General features: G+C 32.1%; 2 protein-coding genes across 2 annotated transcripts; one reads left to right on the forward strand and one right to left on the reverse strand.

Annotated features, from left to right (window-relative positions):
* Positions 1–1,062: 1,062 nt before the first annotated feature.
* On the forward strand, positions 1,063–8,537 carry LOC129870911 (protein S-acyltransferase 11). Its single transcript, XM_055945789.1, has 5 exons — positions 1,063–1,246; positions 4,064–4,295; positions 4,611–4,909; positions 6,937–7,434; positions 8,100–8,537. The coding sequence occupies exons 1-4, from the start codon at positions 1,163–1,165 to the stop codon at positions 7,420–7,422; spliced, it is 1,101 nt and encodes a 366-aa protein (XP_055801764.1). The 5' UTR covers positions 1,063–1,162; the 3' UTR covers positions 7,423–7,434; positions 8,100–8,537.
* A 2,699-nt stretch (positions 8,538–11,236) lies between these two features.
* Positions 11,237–18,718, reverse strand: LOC129869921 (uncharacterized). The gene is made up of 8 exons (XM_055944488.1): positions 18,706–18,718; positions 18,538–18,614; positions 12,681–12,816; positions 12,382–12,459; positions 12,186–12,295; positions 11,956–12,067; positions 11,541–11,707; positions 11,237–11,359 (listed from the first exon to the last, which is right to left on the reverse strand). The coding sequence occupies exons 1-8, from the start codon at positions 18,716–18,718 to the stop codon at positions 11,237–11,239; spliced, it is 816 nt and encodes a 271-aa protein (XP_055800463.1).
* Positions 18,719–19,710: the final 992 nt, after the last annotated feature.

Raw genomic sequence — 19,710 nt, forward strand, 5'->3', positions numbered from 1 at the left:
CATTAACACTTGACGAAATTGAAATTCGTACCAAAAATTCAATATTAGGGAATAAACGTGTACAAGTTGTTATAACGAGAAAAATAATTTTTTTTAATCAAAAATGAGTTATCATGTTTAGAGCTAAAAAAATTGATTTTTGCGATTTTTACTATATGAGTAAGTTAATTATTTTCTTTAAAATATTATTACTTAATAAAAATAATTTCGTACTCAGAAGAATTTGAATCCGAAAATTCTTGACTTCTAGTTAAGGTTGAGACAAGATGCGGGAAATGCGACTGAGATGGTATGAACATGTGAAGAGGAGAGACACAAATGCCCCAATGCGGAGATGTGAGAGGCTGGCAATGGATGGTTACAGAAGAAGTAGGGATAGGCCGAAGAAGTATTGGGGAGAGGTGATTAGACAGGACATGGCGCAGATACAGCTTACGGAGGACATGACCTTAGATAGGAGGGTGTGGAGGACCCACATTAGGGTAGAAGGCTAGTTCATAGTCTCGTTATTCTTCTCTATTCATAGGCGTAGTAGTGCATTACGATCTCTTGCGCTTTGACTTCTGATTTCTGTTATTAGTTATTACTTTCTATGCTTTGATTACTCTATTTTATCTGTGGCGCTTTCATTATTTATTTATTCGTTATTTGTATTTATTTATTTATATTTATTTGTTATCTATTCGTTATTTGTTTGTTGTTTTTCTCATAAAGCTTTTAATTTCCTATTCTTATCTAACATTTTTTATGCGTTTATGCTTTTACTGAGCCGAGGGTCTCCAGGAAACAGCCGTCCTACCTTGGTAAGATCTGCGTACATTCTACCCTCCCCAGACCCCATGTTGTGGGATTTCACTGGGTTGTTGTTGTTGTAGTTAAGGTTGAGGCAAATCCTTCCACTTTTGCCTCTTCCCCTACATTTTAATTTCCAAGTGTGTCCCATTTATTTTCTATTATTATTATTATTATTATTATTGTTATTATTATTATATTTTACTTTTCAAACAGTTTTTTTTCTTAATATAATATTCAAAGATCTTATAGATATAGATATTACCAGAAAAGAAATTTGAAAAGGAAATTATATGTCGTTATACATTTTGTAGAAATTGAACCAACGACCGTAATAGAGCGGTTGACGCCGTGAAAGGTGGTCGGAATCATGGATTTTGCGGACTCCGCCACCTCCCCTACGACTGCGATGAGGTCCTCCACCTCCGCCGCCGATTATGACGTTCTATATCCGGTATGTTTACATGAATTTCTGCTCATCGTTGACGATCAATTTTCTTTATATACCCCGATTATGTTTCCTTTTTATCGATTTTTATTACTGTACAATGCTTGATCAGTGGATCTGAAGGCGGAAAATTGATTTTTTTTCTTGTTATTTAGAGTAATTTGATAAAAAAATCGTTTTTTTTGTGTGGGGTGAGGGGTAGGGGGTATGGTTTCCTGCGTTTGAGTATAGGAGGTTGGAATTTATATAGAAGGGATTCCATTTCCCCTTTTTGTTCTGGTAAAAGTTGGTGGAGAGAGTTATCTGGTACATGGTACATGTTGCTGCTGGGAGGTGACATGTTTCCCTTGGAATTAGTTAAGGTACATGTTGCTGGTGGGAGGTGAGTGGTGACAGTATTCTGTGGAATTAGTTGAGGTGGGCGTAAACTGGGCCAAACACCACGGTTATCAAAAAAAAAGGTTTGACACCACTTGTCTACTTCTTTTCCTGTTGTCTGGCTGGCTTGCTGCCTTGCGTGCACCGCAACTATTTCACTAAGTTTTTCATCCACCTTAAGCAATATGGGAGGATGATGCTTTGTCATGCTTTCACTAGCGTTTTGTCTTGGTTTCTGTACTGCTGTTTTTTTTTTTTTTGCTAACTGCTTTGTAATGCTTTTACTTGAGCTAAGGGTGTATTGGAAACAAACTCTCTACCTCTCAAAGGTAGGGGTAAGGTCTGCTCATACACTATTCTCCTCAGATTCCAGTTGTGGGATTATATTGGATATGTTGTTGTTGTTAAGCTATATATGGGATGAAATCACATGTCTTTTCTGCCTCTATTGACACCACTTGTCTACTTTATCATTGACATATTTGCTTTTGGAATGCCCTACCTATGGTTGGAGGTAAAGGTAAGTGAGGTAACTTAACAATTGAGCAGGTCTCACTCGTTAACTCAGAAGCATTTAAGCTTCTCTCAAAGTTGATTTCACTGATTTTCTATCTTTTTTTCCTCTGGTATGCTTACATTCATTCTCTCATCGTTCGCAATCATTTTTGTCTATATAGCCCAATTTGTTCCCTTCTTATACATTATACAGTGCTTGCTCAGTGGATTTTCTGTTATTTTTGAATAACTGATCAAGATTTCGTCTTTTTTTGGTATGTGTACCTGCATTTGAGTATAAGAAGTTGGAATTTCATATCAGGGACTCCTTTTCTCCATCTTTTGTTTCCTTTGTTCCTCCTTTTTAGGTCTCATTAAAAATTTACACCACCTGTCCGCTTTTTCCCCTCATGTCTGGCTAGCTTGCATGCACCCCAACTATTTCACTAAGTTTTGCATCCTCTTTAGGCAAAATTGGAGGAAATAACATAGCTTTTTTGCCTCTATCGATACCACTTGTTTACTTTTATCATTGAAGTATTGCTTTTGAAATGCCCTACCTATGGTTGGACGTAGAGGTAACTTACCATTTGAGTCTCACTCGTTAATTCAGAAGCATTAAGCATTTCTCAAAGTTGATTTCACTAATTTCCTATCCTATTTTGCTAAGTTGTATGTCTGGTATGCTCAGATGCATTTTCGCTCATTGTTGGCAATCTTTTTTGTCTATATTCCGTGATTCTGTTTCCTCCTTATAAGATTTTATACACTTGATCAGTGGACTTCCTGTTACTTTTGAGTAATTGATCAAGATTGTCTTTTTTTTTTTTTGGGGGGGGGGGGGGGTATGTGTGCCTGCGTTTGAGTACAAGAGGTTGGAATTTCATAGCAGGGGTTCCTTTTTTCCCTTTTTTGTTTCCTTTCTTGGTTCATTTTTTTTTGTTCTGATAAAAGTTTTACACCACTTGTCTACTTTTTTTGAATAGCCTTGTGTTTGTCTTGCTTGCAAGCACCTCAACTATTTCACTGAATTCTGCATGCTATAAGTACCCCTAGATCTGTCTACCATGACTTAGCCAAATGGAATGAAATCAAATAGCTTTTTTGCCTCTGTTAATACCATTTGCGTACTTTTATCGTTAAGGTATTGCTTTTGAAATGCCCTACCGATGGTTGGAGGTAGAGGTAGTGTAACATTTAAGTAAGACTCACTCGTTAACTCAGAAGCATTTAAGCTTCTCTCAAAGTTGATTTCGCTAATTTTCTATCTCGTTTTTCTCTCAGTTGTACCTCCGGTAAGCTTACATGCATTTTTCGCTCATTGTTGGCGATCATTTTTGTCTATATACCCCTGTTCTGTTTCCTCCTTATAAGTTATTATACAATGCTTGATCAGTGGATTTTCTGTTATTTTTGATAATTGACGAAGTTTTCGTCTTCTTTTGTTTTTTTGGTAATGTGTGCCTGCCTGCGTTTGAGTATCTTCGTAGCAGGGATTCCTTTTGTCCCCTTTTTGTTTCCTTTCTTCCTTTGTTTTTTTTTTTTTCTGATAAAAGTTTTACACCACTTGTCTACTTTTTTTGAACAACCTTGTATTCGGCTAGCTTGCAAGCACATCAATTATTTCACTGAATTTTGCATCCTATTAATACCCCTAAATCTGTCTACCATGTCGTAGGCGAATGGAAGGAAATCACATAGCTTTTTGGCCTCTGTTGACATTATTTTTCTACTTTTATCACTGAAGTATTGCTTTTGAAATGCCCTAACTGTGGTTGGTAGAGGTAACCAATCATTTCCAGCAAGTCTCACTCGTTAACTCAGAATCATTTAAGCTTCTCTCAAAGTTGATTTCACTAATTTTCTATCTTCTCTCTCTGAAATTGGACAATTTATACATTTATGAATCAATACTGAACAGCTTAGTTGTTTAATGGCGTACTATTGTAGGAGGAGCATAATGTGGCATCTGTAAGTGATGATCATGAAACGACATGTTGGGGCTGTGGGCTCCGTGTACTTGTTTCACCGCATGTACCTGCTTTCAAGTGTTTCTGGTGCGGAGCTATAAGTTACCAGAGCATAATTAAATACGAGAACCAGAACCAGAACTTTAGGTGGAGGCGATTGCGAGACCGCTGCTTTGTCAGCATCCTCATTGTCTTCATGCTATTGGTAATATGTAAGTGATCAAACATCCATCATCTCCCCTGCATCCTGCATGCACTCAGTTTCTATTGTCTTTTAATCTCTTATATAAATGTGCAAACATTTTGTGGTGGTACTGCTAATTTGCCTTTTTATTGTTTCTAGTCATTGGATGCAACAAATCCTTGCAATATACACTTTGTCTCTCTTACTCTTTTATGTCTGTGTATATTTTCTTTTATGTCATTGCGTTAATTGTATGGGTATTTTTTGCAGCTTTATCCCAACTTGTTGCTGGATGTAAGACTTTAGTATACATTCAGTTTTGATATGCTTTTTGGTGTTTCAGGTGGAGGTATTTGGGCCATTTATCCAGCAGTAGTTTCTCTTGGTTACATCTATGGCGGTGTTAACATTTTGATTGCTATAATATTGTCCATATTTACCCTGTCTACATTTAGCCTTTCTGCATTTCGATCTGCTGGTGCTCCACCAAACATACTGTGGGGTAGCTATCCTGCCGTGACAAAAGGAGCACTTGAGAATTATAGATTTTGTGAATACTGTGCAAAGCCGAAGTCACCTAGGGCACATCATTGCCGTTCTTGTGGGATGTGCGTATTGGACATGGATCATCATTGTCCATTTGTAAGTTCTCTTTATTCTTTTACACTTTGGAGAAGCTGTTTATTCTCTAGAATGTTATGCCTGTAAATTGTGTCTAGAAAACAGATGACAAGAAGGTAGTTGAGAAATTTAAGAAGCCTAATAGACAAGGATAACCATGTGTCTGGGAGTTTAAGCCTAGAATTGAGGTGGATCCTATGTTGTAGAAATATTAGGTGGGTAATATCCGCTTGATGATTTTTTTTTAAGTTTAAAATTGCATGATTATGTACTTGTTTGTTTTTCCCTTCTGAAATCCATGAAAATCTTTGATTTCCATGGGTGTTGATAAGATGCATGATCCTATTCTAAACCACCTGGTTAAATGCAGGTATTATATGTATACCTCAGTATCAAAATTTAGCTTTGACATTTCAAATCTATCGCATTTAAACTCCTTGACCTATCATACTTGTCATCAATAGATATGATATCCTAACAGAGCAAAAAAGGGGTGAAAAGTGACTCAAATTTTGTACTTCATTATTTTACAGTGTTATGGTAGCTGTGTTATTTTCTCTTTTCTTAGTTTTATTTTTTTTAAAAAAAGAAGTAAGAAGGATGAATCTGAGAGCTCTGATCTTCGCACTACCACAATCTGATTGTCAGAAAGTTATTGGTATTAATGTTATATTCTATCCAACTCAATTACAAGAAACTTGAATCTTTTTACTGTTACATTTTATGCTTTATCAAACTGAAAATGATGCTAGCTATTGTTGTTTAGAGAAATGGATGGTGGTAAAACAACCTCAAATAGAAAAAAGAAGAACCTAATTACAGGGAGCGAACACCAGAGAGTAAAAGATACTCATGAGTGCTGTGTTTTCAAAAGTGAAAAAAGAGCAACAAGGTTGAAAAACGATAATTGAAGCGCACAATTTATAGATATCATATGTAAATGAATTTAGTGCTGAAATAATCAATCAATTACAATAACTAATTTCAGCATCCAATATACAAATAATGTCGATATTAATTCAACTCTTCAAAATCGAGATTCAAAGAGTCAACTATTGCTCAGGACCACTTTGTGCATCATTGTTTGAAGTGCACACTTATTTGAATTGCATGGCTTCACCCATAAGGTGATGACCCCTCACTTCATCCATTTGAGCAATGAAGCAATATCTTTTAGTAACACTGGTTAACAGTTAGGAACACTCACAACGGGGAGAGTGAAGAGAAAATGAGCTACTTTCAGAATATGGACAGAAAATCAAGAGAGAGATAGGTATGGGGTCAAAAAAAATTCCGGGTGCATATTTTTTTATATTGCTTCATGTGTAGCATTCTCGTTCATGAACAGTATCCAAAACTACAGAATTTTTATGAATTGATGAAGTGGTGTTTCTTGCTCCATTTCTTTGAAGAGGGACAAAATTCTTGTATGATGATAAGAATATTTATTCACAAATATAACAAGGAGGTGCGGTAATATTTACAAGATTACGATTGTAAAGGACTTAAAAAAGGCTATAAACCCACTAAATCATTTACTCCAATTACGATATCATCTTTTCATAACATCTTCTATTTTCTCCAATTATCCATCCTGTAAAAGAGGAAAGACATCCAAAATTATATATATATAAAAAAAGTTTGAATCTTCACATTGTAGTAAGCAGGGATCCATCATCTCTTCCTCTTTCTCATGCATAAAGCAACGAGCATATTGATTTCCTGCTTCCCTGATTTCTGTCCAGTGTTATTATTTTGGCTTGATAGGCCACAGGCCAGGCAGAAAAGAAACCTTTAAGGGGCCTTTGTCTTCCATCTAATTTTCCTTGGAAATGACAAAATAGAACCAACATACTGTTGTTTTCCTGTAATGGGAAATAATAACCTTTAACTGAAAATTTGCCTGATTTCTCTGGCTTCCACCATACTTCATCTGGCTGTACATTCATCTCCCATCTCTGTGTTATTCCTGTGTGATTGACATGAACAATATGGCATGGTAATCATATTATATTCTCATGATAACAGTTACTTCTTTTATTTATCAGATTGGAAACTGTGTTGGTGCAGCAAACCATCGGCATTTCATCCTTTTCCTCATTTCAGCAATCATTGGCATGATTTACGCATCCATCATGTCTGTGTATGCAGTTTATCATATTTGGCCAACATTAAACCACTGGCAAATTCAACTTCTGAATGGGGCTTTTAGTCAAAAGTTGATTATGAGAATGTTGAAAGATATTTTTCTTGCATTTATGAGTTCTATGTTGTTCTTACCAGCGAGAGGACTTGTTCTTATTTACCTCTTTATTGCTAGCGTCTCAATCGAGATAGGTCTAAGCGTACTTTTATGGCAGCAACTCTGTTTCATTTATGAAGGAAAGACATACTTGAGTCATATAAGTGCATCAGGGGGTGAAGGTACTGCAGTAAAGGATTGTCAAAATTTCATCCGATTCTTTGGCTTCCCTTATACCAGAACAAGATATTTGCCAAGCTTCTTCGGTTCTAAGAAGAGACACAAAAAATGAAGCTTGAAAGAGGTGAATCAATTTCTCCTTCTTTGCTCTCCATGCATCAACATAGGATATGGGAAATATAAATAGGTCTCTTTATTCATTTTCTTAGAGGCATTAGCGTGTTGATGGTATCTAGTTGGAAATCCCATTTTATAAGCTAAATTATTTTTCATAAACCGGGTGGTACTTCAGGTTCCTGCGTTGGCACTGCCCTCGGAATGAAACACTTCCACTTGGGACTTTTTTGGCAGCCTCCTACATAAGAATTAGACGGCAGTTGTGTTTTATTTTTCACTGAAATGTCCTTCAGTTATTTGGGTGTTAGGAAGGATCTAGTTTTGTTTTGGAACCTCTGGCCTCTCACCCTATCAATCTGTTTATTTGTTATCTTAATAAAACTCTCTTTTCCTGAAAAGAGAAATTTGTATGTATGTATTGGTAATAAAAGTGAGTGTTTGTGAGATTTTACCAAGGTAGAGGAAGAAACAGTCTCTTGCAGAAATGTAAGGTAAGGCTGCGTACATAAGACCCAATATGGTCCGGCCCTTCACTCGGGGGAGCTTAGTGTGCTGGACTGCTCACAGAGGGAGAAACTACTTCCTGGTCCATGACTTGGGGGCATGATTAGTAGTTTATGTATGGCATTTTGGCCTAGGATTCTGATTGTGGTATCTGATGATACTATGCAGGTTTTTATCAGGTATATGCTATTTTTTCGTGCGGAAAGGTGGACATATAATGTATACAGATAGATTTCTTCAGACATTACAATTTTCTGTAGAAAGACTCGAAGAATTTGTTTCCCATTTCTGGCATGATGTATCAGTAGACTGAAAATACAAGTGAAATAGGTTAGACAGTTGAAGCCTGCCTAATACCCCCCCCCCCCCAATTTCTTGATCAACTCCATTTATAGCCTCAGACAAGACCCTATAATCTGGTGAGGCTATAGGAAACAGGAAGTTAAAAGGATAGGATTGGGTTAGGCATGTTTTTTTCATTCTGTTAAATTGTAATTCAGAGGATAAATCCTCATCCTATTCTTTTTTTCTTTTGGATAATTTTGTGACGGTTGAACTTTTCTACTCTCTTTTGTATTTCGGTGATCACACTTTTTTTTTCCAGAATGTTTTTTCATCCTTTCTGTAGTATTTTTCCATGATCCCTCATATCCTATTTGCTTTGATGTGCTTTTCTTGAACTGAGTGTCTATCGGATAGGTAGGGTAAAATTTAGGTACATTCTAACCTATCTAAATCCGATTTGTAGGATTATACCGAAGTATGTTGTTGTTTCTTGTTGAAAAGTCCCTTAAAATTATACGCTTGCAATGCACCATTTTATACTCAAAAAAGAAATATTGATTACTTTTGTCTTAATTTTAATAAATATCTTAATCCTAATAAAAAAAGGAATTAAGCATCCCAAAAGAGAAAGAAATTGGACAATATATTTTCCCACAAATTGGAAAGGTTTTAATTTTTATAGAATGACTGAAAAATCCTTATAAACTATATATACGTGTTTACTTACAGTAAGCGTAAACTAGTAACTTAAAAATTGTTGCAAGTTTGCAAACAAATGAGTCCAAGTAGGTAACTTTAATAATGTAAGTTTTTGGATTATATTATTGAACTTTTTGACGTGGTTTATGTGTGTTATTTTCTTTTTGACTATATACATTTTTTCTTCTTTCAAAAAGGTTACGCAAAGATTGCCTCTTTCTTTTCCCATTTTCGTTTTTGAGATAATGGTAAAACACACACGAAATTATCATTGTTTCACACCTCAATTATTATCAATTGTTCTTTTTCTTTATCTGAGCTATCACACGAATCAAGTAGATGGTGATAAGGGCGGAGCTAGAAGTCCTAATATGAGTTCAGCTGAACTCAATAGCTTTTGTTCAAACAATATATTTGTATTAAAAATTCATTAAATATGTATAAATATTAAATTTAAAACACAATTATTAGCCCTTGAAATCATTCTTGTAAATTCAAAACTCATAAAATTAAAATGATGGTTCTGCCTCTGATTATTGGCAATAGGTAGGTAGGAAACATAACAATTAACAGTTGGCCTAGTCAACTTCGAGGTGTATTTTGATATATAGATGATGATAGTTCAGATAAGAAAGAAAACAACTGATAGTCGTGGTGTGAAACTCACAAAACATGATGATTTAGGTGTATTTTTGACTATTAAATCTTTATTTTTGATGCTGGAGGACCCCATATTGTTAGAATTGAATGAAACAGAACAGATATTGACACTAACATTGTTGTTATAGTAGTAGTAGTAGATGCTCAATAACATCCTCATGTATAGGTTGTGACACTGGCACTTCATTTGGATTCAATTTCGCTAAAGTCTTTAACGACATTTATATAGAATATTGATTATAAACACTCACATTTATTATTGTCGCTAAATAAAATATATCGATAATTATATTATTATCGCTATATCTTTTATTTGTTGTAGTGAGACTGTTCATAAGGACACACGGCTGGTGTCTTGTTGTCGTCAATTGCTTATTTAGTAAAATATTGTGAAGATCATTATGTTGAACTGTAGGAAAGAAGATCTATTACATGCTGTCTGAGCTATTTAGACCCTATGAATTCATAAATTAATTGTGAACAAGCATTTTGATGTTGAGAATACTTACATTTATTGATTTGGTATAATATCAATAACAACAACAACAACATATTTGGTGAAATCCACTACGTGGGGTCTGGGGAGAAAGAATGTATGCAAACCTTACAATTATCTCGTAGAAGTAGAGAGGCTGCTTTTGAATGACCCTTGATATCGAATTGTTATGATGGAAGGACGCAAACTCAAAAATAGAGAAAACAAAGAACACCAAATTTAACGAAATCCTTCAAATCAAAGGTAACAACCACAGGATCGCCGAGATCCAAATTGCTCCACTATAACAATAAGAAGGTTACAAATATTCTTCTAAATGGCTACACAACAATTGTCAAGCAAGGAGAAGCAATAGCTACACCAACAAAAGTAAATAGGAAGAACAACACCCAAAATAGAGCTACTATTCAGGACCTAAAATGAGATGTTTCTAACCCGCAAATCCAATCGCCACCGTTCAAATTAAATATCAAGATGTTATAAACACTCAGTACAAATTTCAGCTTGATCCAACGGTTAAAGAATTGAAAAAAGCAATTTGAAGGTTACTGATCACAAAGAAAAAAACTGTTGCGGAAAACACTATTTTCTTCTCTCTTCTCTCTTGTTGAAAGCTCTCTCAAAAACATCTCTTACGTGCCTTTCAAAGAAACTATAAATGAGCAATTGAATCATTCTCTCAAATCATCCTATTTATAGAATGGTGCTTTTTCCTAAAGCCAAAACCAACTCCAAATAAGACTAAAATTCCAATCCTTTCCCAAATAGGTTTGGGAACAAAAAAAGAGAATTATTCTAATCCTTTTATAAATAGGATTAGGCCATGAGCATTTGACTAGAACATGAGTAATAGACCAACACGAATGTGATTTTTTATTACTTCACACCTTTCTTGTTGACGAATTTTGAAAATAAACATTTATAAAGGATGGTTACTAAAGAAGTAATTGACAAAGTTTATAAAGACGAATTAACTTTAAAGTTTTAAATGAAATGATAAAATTCAACATTCAAAGAAATGATTAAAACACAATCTGAGCTTGGAGATAGAATTCAAAGAAATGATTAAAACACAATCTGAGCTTGGAGATAGAATTCAAAGAAATGATTAAAATGCAATCTTGGAGATAAAATTCAAATAAATGATTAAAATGCAATCTTGAAGCTAGGGGAAAGAAGTCGCATCCTTTTCTCCATTGTTGTTTGCCAAATGATTTACATTTTGGTCTTCTTCAGTTGAACGATTCCAATTATATTCATCTTCAATTGGTGAGAGCCTGGGAGTACACTGTGGAATGCAAGGAAATTTGATGAGATAATCAAAATAAGTTTAACAATTTTCTTTATTTTGTCAAATATCTAATTACCAAAATTAAAGAAAAAACAAACTATTGTTGAACAATATTAGAAACTTGTTGAAAATACTTGATGTTACACAGGAAGATAGACATAAGCTTTATATGAAATACCTTATAGAGGTTATCAATGGAACGAAATTTTATACTTCTCGGTATTCCTTGTGTGATACGATAGTTTCCATCCTTTTCATCTCTTGTCAAAAGTTTCGAGCCATAATTAACAATATTGTTATCTGGGAGACCATCTTCACATGTAGTATTGTTGAGCTCCAACTCACCTGAAAATTATATGTGAGACTGTATTATATATGTGAAACAAATTATAAGTTCAAAAAGTGTGATCGAAGCTTCAATCTAATGATTGTTTTTTAGGCTACCACTATGTTGTGTGCCATTTAGGTCAAGAATTTCGATTACCCTACGCTTATTGATTTAAAATTTAGGATTCATTTCTACTTGCGATTCGAAAAAAAATCAAATAAGTAACCTAAGTTTAATTTTGTAAGAAGTAAAATTTCTTAAGTACCATCAATATCATCTTGTTGTTGTTGGTCAGGAAGTTCCTCCTCAAAAGAATCCTTTTGATCCTGTCTTATGTTGCTTTCACTGCATTTTTTGAATTTCTCACTTTCTAACACCTGTAAATTCACATTGTTTCTTTATAAATATTTGAAGATAAAAATATATATTGTAAAATACAATAAACTTGCTCAATAAAAAAATTCATATAAATAGACATAAGTGTTAAACAATTACCTCACAAGCATGAAGGAGGGGATACAAACACGTATTGTCAATCTTGTTGTCTATTAACGTTGCATTAGAATTATTCAATGGAATATCTTCACCAAGATTCTCAAACTCATCTGGAAATCATGAATAACCAAATAAAAGATAATTAATATAGTATAAGTCAATTATAAGATATATAATTAATTAATAAATTGTGTACCCTGAATAATTTGTTGTTCATGGTCGTCTGCATCCTTCCCCTCTTTCATGGGAAGTTGTGAATTGCTCCCCTTGTTCCCTTGAAGCAATATTAGTTAAAAAATTATTTTACTAAGAAAAAATTATTAATGATACTTTGAAATTAAATTTTTGACTACTAATACTCCAATTAATTTGGAAAAAGTTAAGTAATAATAAATAAAAATACATATTAATTCTCTCTTAATTTGTTAAAGTGAACAAGGAAAATAATAATCAACATAAATCAAGTGTAAGATGTTGAATGAATTAATTACATACCATGAATATTTTTTTGTTTTTGCTTGTTATGTAGTATCTTCTTGGAAGAGTCCTCTTTTTCCTTTCCAGAAGATTTCTCGTTTTTATTGGCATTCTCTTTCTTTTTCTTTTGTGCTTCGAGCATTTTAAAAATATACTGTAGAATTAAATACAAAAAAGAAGATTGACTAAATTTGAATTCATAATTCATGTTTGCACAAAGTAAAATCTTCCCTCCATACTAATAAGACTAAAGTTGAAAAATAAATAAAATTCTAGAAATCACAAAAAGAAAATAGTTAAGTTAATATACACATAGGCCATGAAGATATATCATAATCATCACTTGTACATATACACTGTAATTCATAAATTGAAAATGATTGAAAAAAAATCAGAAATAGATATTACATATAGATATGAGAGCAAAAACAATGCTTTTAGATTTGGGAGAAAAATAGAGGAATGATTATAAGGGATGAAGAAAGCATCATCCTTCGGCGACGCTCATTGGGAACTTGAGTGAATGCCTTCGGAAAAATCGATAGAAGTTTCATTGTATTTAAATGAGACTGTTCATACATATCGATACACAACAACAACAAAAGCAACAGACTCGTGTTATCCCACGAGTAGAATTTGAAAAGGGTAAAATGTAAAAAAAATTAGGGTTTGAAAATAGTAAGATGTGCACAAACTTTGCACAACCTTTTTCGGATAAAGATATTTTTTTCGATATATCCTAGACAAAAGAAATAATTTGATACAAAATTGTAAGAAGGAGAAATCAAACATTTTTCAATCTTGTTATTCTTCTAAAATTCATCTTTCGGCGACGCTCATTATCAGATCCAGATGGAAGTCTCGATCTCATATTGGGAACTTGAGTGAATGCCTTTGGAAAAAATGATAGAAGTTTCATTATATTTAAATGAGACTGTTCATATATATCGATACACAACAACAACAAAAGCAACAGACTCGTGTTATCCCACGAGTAGAATTTGAAAAGGGTAAAATGTAAAAAAATTAGGGTTTGAAAATAGTAAGATGTGCACAAACTTTGCACAACCTTTTTCGGATAAAGATATTTTTTTCGATATATCCTAGACAAAAGAAATAATTTGATACAAAATTATAAGAAGGAGAAATCAAACATTTTTCAATCTTGTTATTCTTCTAAAATTCATCTTTCGGCGACGCTCATTATCAGATCGAGATGGAAGTCTCGATCTCATATTGGGAACTTGAGTGAATGCCTTTGGAAAAAACGATAGAAGTTTCATCATATTTAAATGAGACTGTTCATATATATCGATACACAACAACAACAAAAGCAACAGACTCGTGTTATCCCACGAGTAGAATTTGAAAAGGGTAAAATGTAAAAAAATAGGGTTTGAAAATAGTAAGATGTGCACAAACTTTGCACAACCTTTTTCGGATAAAGATATTTTTTTCGATATATCCTAGACAAAAGAAATAATTTGATACAAAATTGTAAGAAGGAGAAATCAAACATTTTTCAATCTTGTTATTCTTCTAAAATTCATCTTTCGGCGACGCTCATTATCAAATCGAGATGGAAGTCTCGATCTCATATTGGGAACTTGAGTGAATGCCTTTGGAAAAAACGATAGAAGTTTCATCATATTTAAATGAGACTGTTCATATATATCGATACACAACAACAACAAAAGCAACAGACTCGTGTTATCCCACGAGTAGAATTTGAAAAGGGTAAAATGTAAAAAAACTAGGATTTGAAAATAGTAAGATGTGCACAAATTTTGCACTACCTATCTGGGGTAAAGATATTTTTTTCGATATACCCTAGACAAAAGAAATAATTTGATATAGTATTGCAAGAAGGAGAAATCAAACATTTGTCAATCTTGTTAGTCTTCTAAAATTTATTAAAAATGGTTTACAAATTCAAAATCAGGTCACTTGCTAAATGAACGCAAGGGAAAAAAATCAAAAAAACAAACATAAGATTTGAATTGAATCAAACTCACCATCACGTAATTTGAGTGCTTCATTATAAGAGAATAAAAGGCAAAAATAAATTGAATAAAATGAAGAAGTAAATCGGTACCGTCTTAATCACATTTATGTTCCTCTAGTTGTTAATATATTATTCCCTTAGAAATTAAAGTAAGTGAAGAAGCAAAATGATGTCGCCTATTACCTATATTGATAAATAAAAAGTGAATCAGCGAGTATCTAACGTTTTATATGTACACTCTAGATTGCTGAGCTGTTTCTTGAAAATCATGTGTGTTTAATTTTGAAAAAAATATTATTTGTCAAATAAAGACGAAACAGATTTTTAAAGTGCAATTGTACGAATAGACTAGAATTTCAAATCAATTAATGCGAAGAATTTTATTGGTGTACTAATAGTGATAGTTTAACATTAATTGAGAAATTTATTTAAAATGTATCATTTATTTTTTTTACTTTTTTCATTTATTATATTTTGTAGTGTGTTTTAATTATAAGCATAATACATGACAACTCTGATTTATAAATTTAAATAGTTTTTATAGAATTAGTTAACTATCATATCTAATTTAAACCATCAAATTCACTACAAAATTGATTAGGACATTAAATTGTGATTGAGATTGTAATTTTTTTTCTTACCAGAGATATTAATAGTTAGTTTGATCTAACATTAAACTTGTTTAGATTATTAAATTCACAAATAGGTGACACACATAAAACAATATATGTGCAGTTGTTCATTTAATATTATAGCAAATATTAAATCAAAATAAAAACTTAATTTTAAATTAAATGAGAAACACTCACTTTTTTCTGTAATTTAATAGCCCAAGAATTGATGGAAAAGAAATAATTTGATACAAGATTGCAAGAAGAAGAAATTAAACATTTTTCAATCTTGTTAGTCTTCTAAAATTCTTCCTTCGGCAACGCTCATTGTCAGATCGAGATGGAAGTCTCAATCTCAAATTAGGAACTTGAGTGAATGCCTTCGGAAAAAATGATAGAAGTTTTATTGTATTTAAATGAGACTGTTCATACATATCGATACACAACAACAACAAAAGCAACATATGCATGTAATCCTGCGAGTAGGATTTGAAAATGGTAAAATATAAAAAAACTAGGGTTTGAAAATAGTAAGATACGCACAAATTTTGCACTATTTCTCTGGGATAAAGATATTTTTTCGATATACCCTAGACAAAAGAAATAATTTAATACAGTATTGCAAGAAGGAGAAATCAAACATTTGTCAATCTTGTTAGTCTTCTAAAATTTATTTTAAATGGTTTACAAATTCAAAATCAGGACACTTGCTAAATGAACGCAAGGGCAAAAAATGAAAAAAACAAAATAAGATTTGAATTGAATCAAGCTCACCATCACGTAATTTGAGTGCTTCATTATAAGAGGATTAAAGATAAAAATAAATTGAATAAAATAAAGAAGTAAATCGGTACCGTCTTAATCGCGTTTATATGTTCTTCTTGATTGTTGATCTATTCCCTTAGAAATTGAAGTGAAGAAGCAAAATGATGTCGCATATCACCTATATTGATAAATAAAAAAGTGAATCAGTGAGTATCTCGCGTTTTATATGTACACTCTAGATTGCTGAGCTGTTTCTTGAAAACCATGTGTTCAATTTTGGAAAATTTATTATTTGTCAAATAAAGGCGAGACAGATTTTTAAAGTGCCATGGTACGAATAGACTAGAGTTTCAAATCAATTATTGCAAAGAATTTTATTGTTGTACTAATAGTGATATTTTAACATTAATTGAGAAATTTATTTAAAATGTATCATTTATTTTTTTTACTTTTGTCATTTATTATATTTTGTAGTGTGTTTTAATTATATAACCATAATACATGACAACTCTGATTTATAGACTTTGACTAAATAAATTTAAATAGTTTTTATAGAGTCAGTCAAATATCATATCTGATTTAAACCAACAAATTCACTGCAAAATTGATTAGGACATTAATTTGTGATTGAGGTAGTAATTTTTTTCTTACAAAAGATATTAATAGTTAGTTTGACCTAACATTAAAGTATTTTGAATTTCTATTTTGGGGCTCTCTTTAAACTTGTTTAGATTATGAAATTAACAAATAGATGACACACATAAAACAATATACGTGCAATTGTTCATTTAATATTATAGGAAAATATTAAATCAAAACAAAAACTTAATTTTAAATTAAATGAGAAACACTCACTTTTTTCTGTAATTTGATAGCCCAAGAATTCATGGAAAAATGAAATTGAAAAAAATTAATTACTCTGTCGTGTTTGTATGTCTCCTCTTAATTGTTGTACTACTCCCTTTGAATAGTAATAGAATCAAATTTTTTAGTAAAAAAATTGAAGACAAATTTATTCCTGGACTGAAAAATCAATAATATATAAATATTTTTTAAAAAATAGAAGCCTAAATATTAAGTATAATTTTTCAATGAATGCAATTCAATTGAACTCCCTCCCCAATAGGTAGTAAATTGCATTCATTGAGTTTGGACCTTTTAAATTTATTGCTTTTCAATTTAAAAATGCAACAGTATAAAAAGATGGAAATTCTAAATCACTTAATGCCAACAAATTTTGAATTTATCTATTGTTGTAACAATGATGTTTAGCACTAATAGATAATTATGCATTTAATTTTTTTTGAGAAGAAAAATTATAATGGTTATGAACATTAATTAATTGAAAATGTTTTGGTTTTTATATAGAGTGACTCTGGGAAAAAAATCATATAAACCATACATAATTATTTATTGTAAGCATAAACTTAAATGGATGTTTACTTATATGGAAGAGGATTATACAAAGATAATAGTAGTCTCTCAATTATTGATAAATTCTTATTATTGTCCTTGAGATAATAACTCGTCCCAATTAACTTTCGATCAATTAAGAAGTGTGTTAATTGGCTAATTAATTAATTTAAAAAATATTTTTTTCAATACTAGAGCAATTATTTGTGTTTAATCAAGATTCAAAATGTGTTTCTACAAGTTTTCGAATAGTTGAAACAATAACAACCATAACAAATGACCCCATAAAGTTCAAATCCAGGAGAAAATATTTCCAAGATTTTGTTGAGTAAATCAAAGTCAAGACAATAACAACAGCATAGTACCTAGATGTCTCCGGACTTTACAAGACACCAACAACAACAACATACCCAGTATAAATTCACAAGTGAAATCTGGAGAAGGTCAGCTGTCCACAAACCTTACAAGACTCCGACAACATGCGTAGTATAATCTCACAAGTGAGAGTGAGATTTGGATAGGGTAAGATGTCCTCAGACCTTACAAGACATCAACAATAACAATAATATACTCCATGTAATTCCACCCACCAAGTGGAATCTTGTGGAATTACTTACCTTTGTGTGATAGAAAGCTTATTTCTGATAGACCCTACTCACAATACACAGTCACATCTTGTTTGGATGGTTGTTACCCATTGTATTATATTGTATTGTTGGTTTAAATACCTGTTTGTTTTGATTGTTAGTTAAATTTTATTGCATCGTATTGTCTAAATACATCATTAGGTAATGACGAAAAGTCTCATCTTGTGTAATGACCGATTGGTGTAATTGCATTGTTATCTTATTAATTTTTTCTTATTTTGGCTTTACTATTATTAATTATTTTATCTTATTTTTTATTCTACCTTATTACACTAGTTATACCCGTATCCAACTTTTTTTGTAGGTTTATTATTCAAATTATTGATGTTGTATAGCAACGAAAAATAATACACATCTATTCAAATTATTTATTAAAACAATATACTATGATATGATACAATACAATACGATACATTATCAGATTTTGAACATACCTGATCAATTGAATCTTTATCTTTTTTTTCCCCAAATAATACTTTAATCCAAAAGCAATTCCTCCTCATGTTAGTACCTGCAAAATCAAACCCATAATACTTTAACCCATTCTGCTAAATAAACACACGAAGGAATTAATTTTACAGATTCAATGGAAGAAATTTTACCAGCAGACGCCATGTCTTGTATTGAGTTAACTACACTAAATAATCTTGTGAGAGAAAAGGTACAAAGGATTTTGTGAAGATGGATGTATTAATACGAAAATGTGAATCTAAAATATAAATTTGATTGATTTAATTTTTAGATTCTTATCATTAAATTGCTGTCATGTGACCAGGAGGTCACGGGTTCAAGCCTTGGAAACAGCCTCTGGCAGAAATGCAAGGTAAGGTTGCGTACAATAGACCCTTGTGGTCGGGCCCTTCTCCGGACCCTGCGTATAGCGGGAGCTTAAGTGCACCGGGCTGCCCTTTTTTTATCATTAAATTCGTTAAAAAATATTGAGATTGATTGAACCTATTGATTGTATGTTATATCATACAGTATTACTACTTTTAATAGGCACATTTGATTTAATTATATAAAAAAATTATAGTACTCAAAATATAGAGACTTGAAAATTTCTAAAGATTAAAGTACATTAATTGAAAGTTAAAGATGCCCAATCATATAACATAGTAAGATTAATATTTACCTACAATTTAGGGACTAGCAGTGTTATTAATTATTATGAGTTAAGAGTCAAAAACACATTAAAAATATTTCACTTTTTTGAGTTTTATACATGAACTATTAAGTGTGTAAGTTTCTTACCTGAACCATCACAAAATATTTATCAAAACGTACCTGAACTATCAATTGTTCACTTTTCCTACCTGGACAATGATGATATTTCATATAGAAAAAGTGAATAACAGATAGTTTAGATATATTTTGATAAACATCTGATGGTAGTTTACTCGGGAATCTCATACATAATAATTCAAATATAAAACTCAAAAAATTGAAGTATTTTAAATATGTTTCCAACCATTCACTTTGTTATTATTTTATTTCTATATATTAGGTCAACGTCCTCTTTCATTCTTGTTTTCCTTGGAATACCCTTAAGAATGCATTGCCAGCTCATCGATAAATAATCCCTCATTTTGAAATATTGATTCACTTTT

The sequence above is a fragment of the Solanum dulcamara genome, chromosome 10, assembly GCF_947179165.1.
Source record: "Solanum dulcamara chromosome 10, daSolDulc1.2, whole genome shotgun sequence".
Taxonomy (NCBI): domain Eukaryota; kingdom Viridiplantae; phylum Streptophyta; class Magnoliopsida; order Solanales; family Solanaceae; genus Solanum; species Solanum dulcamara.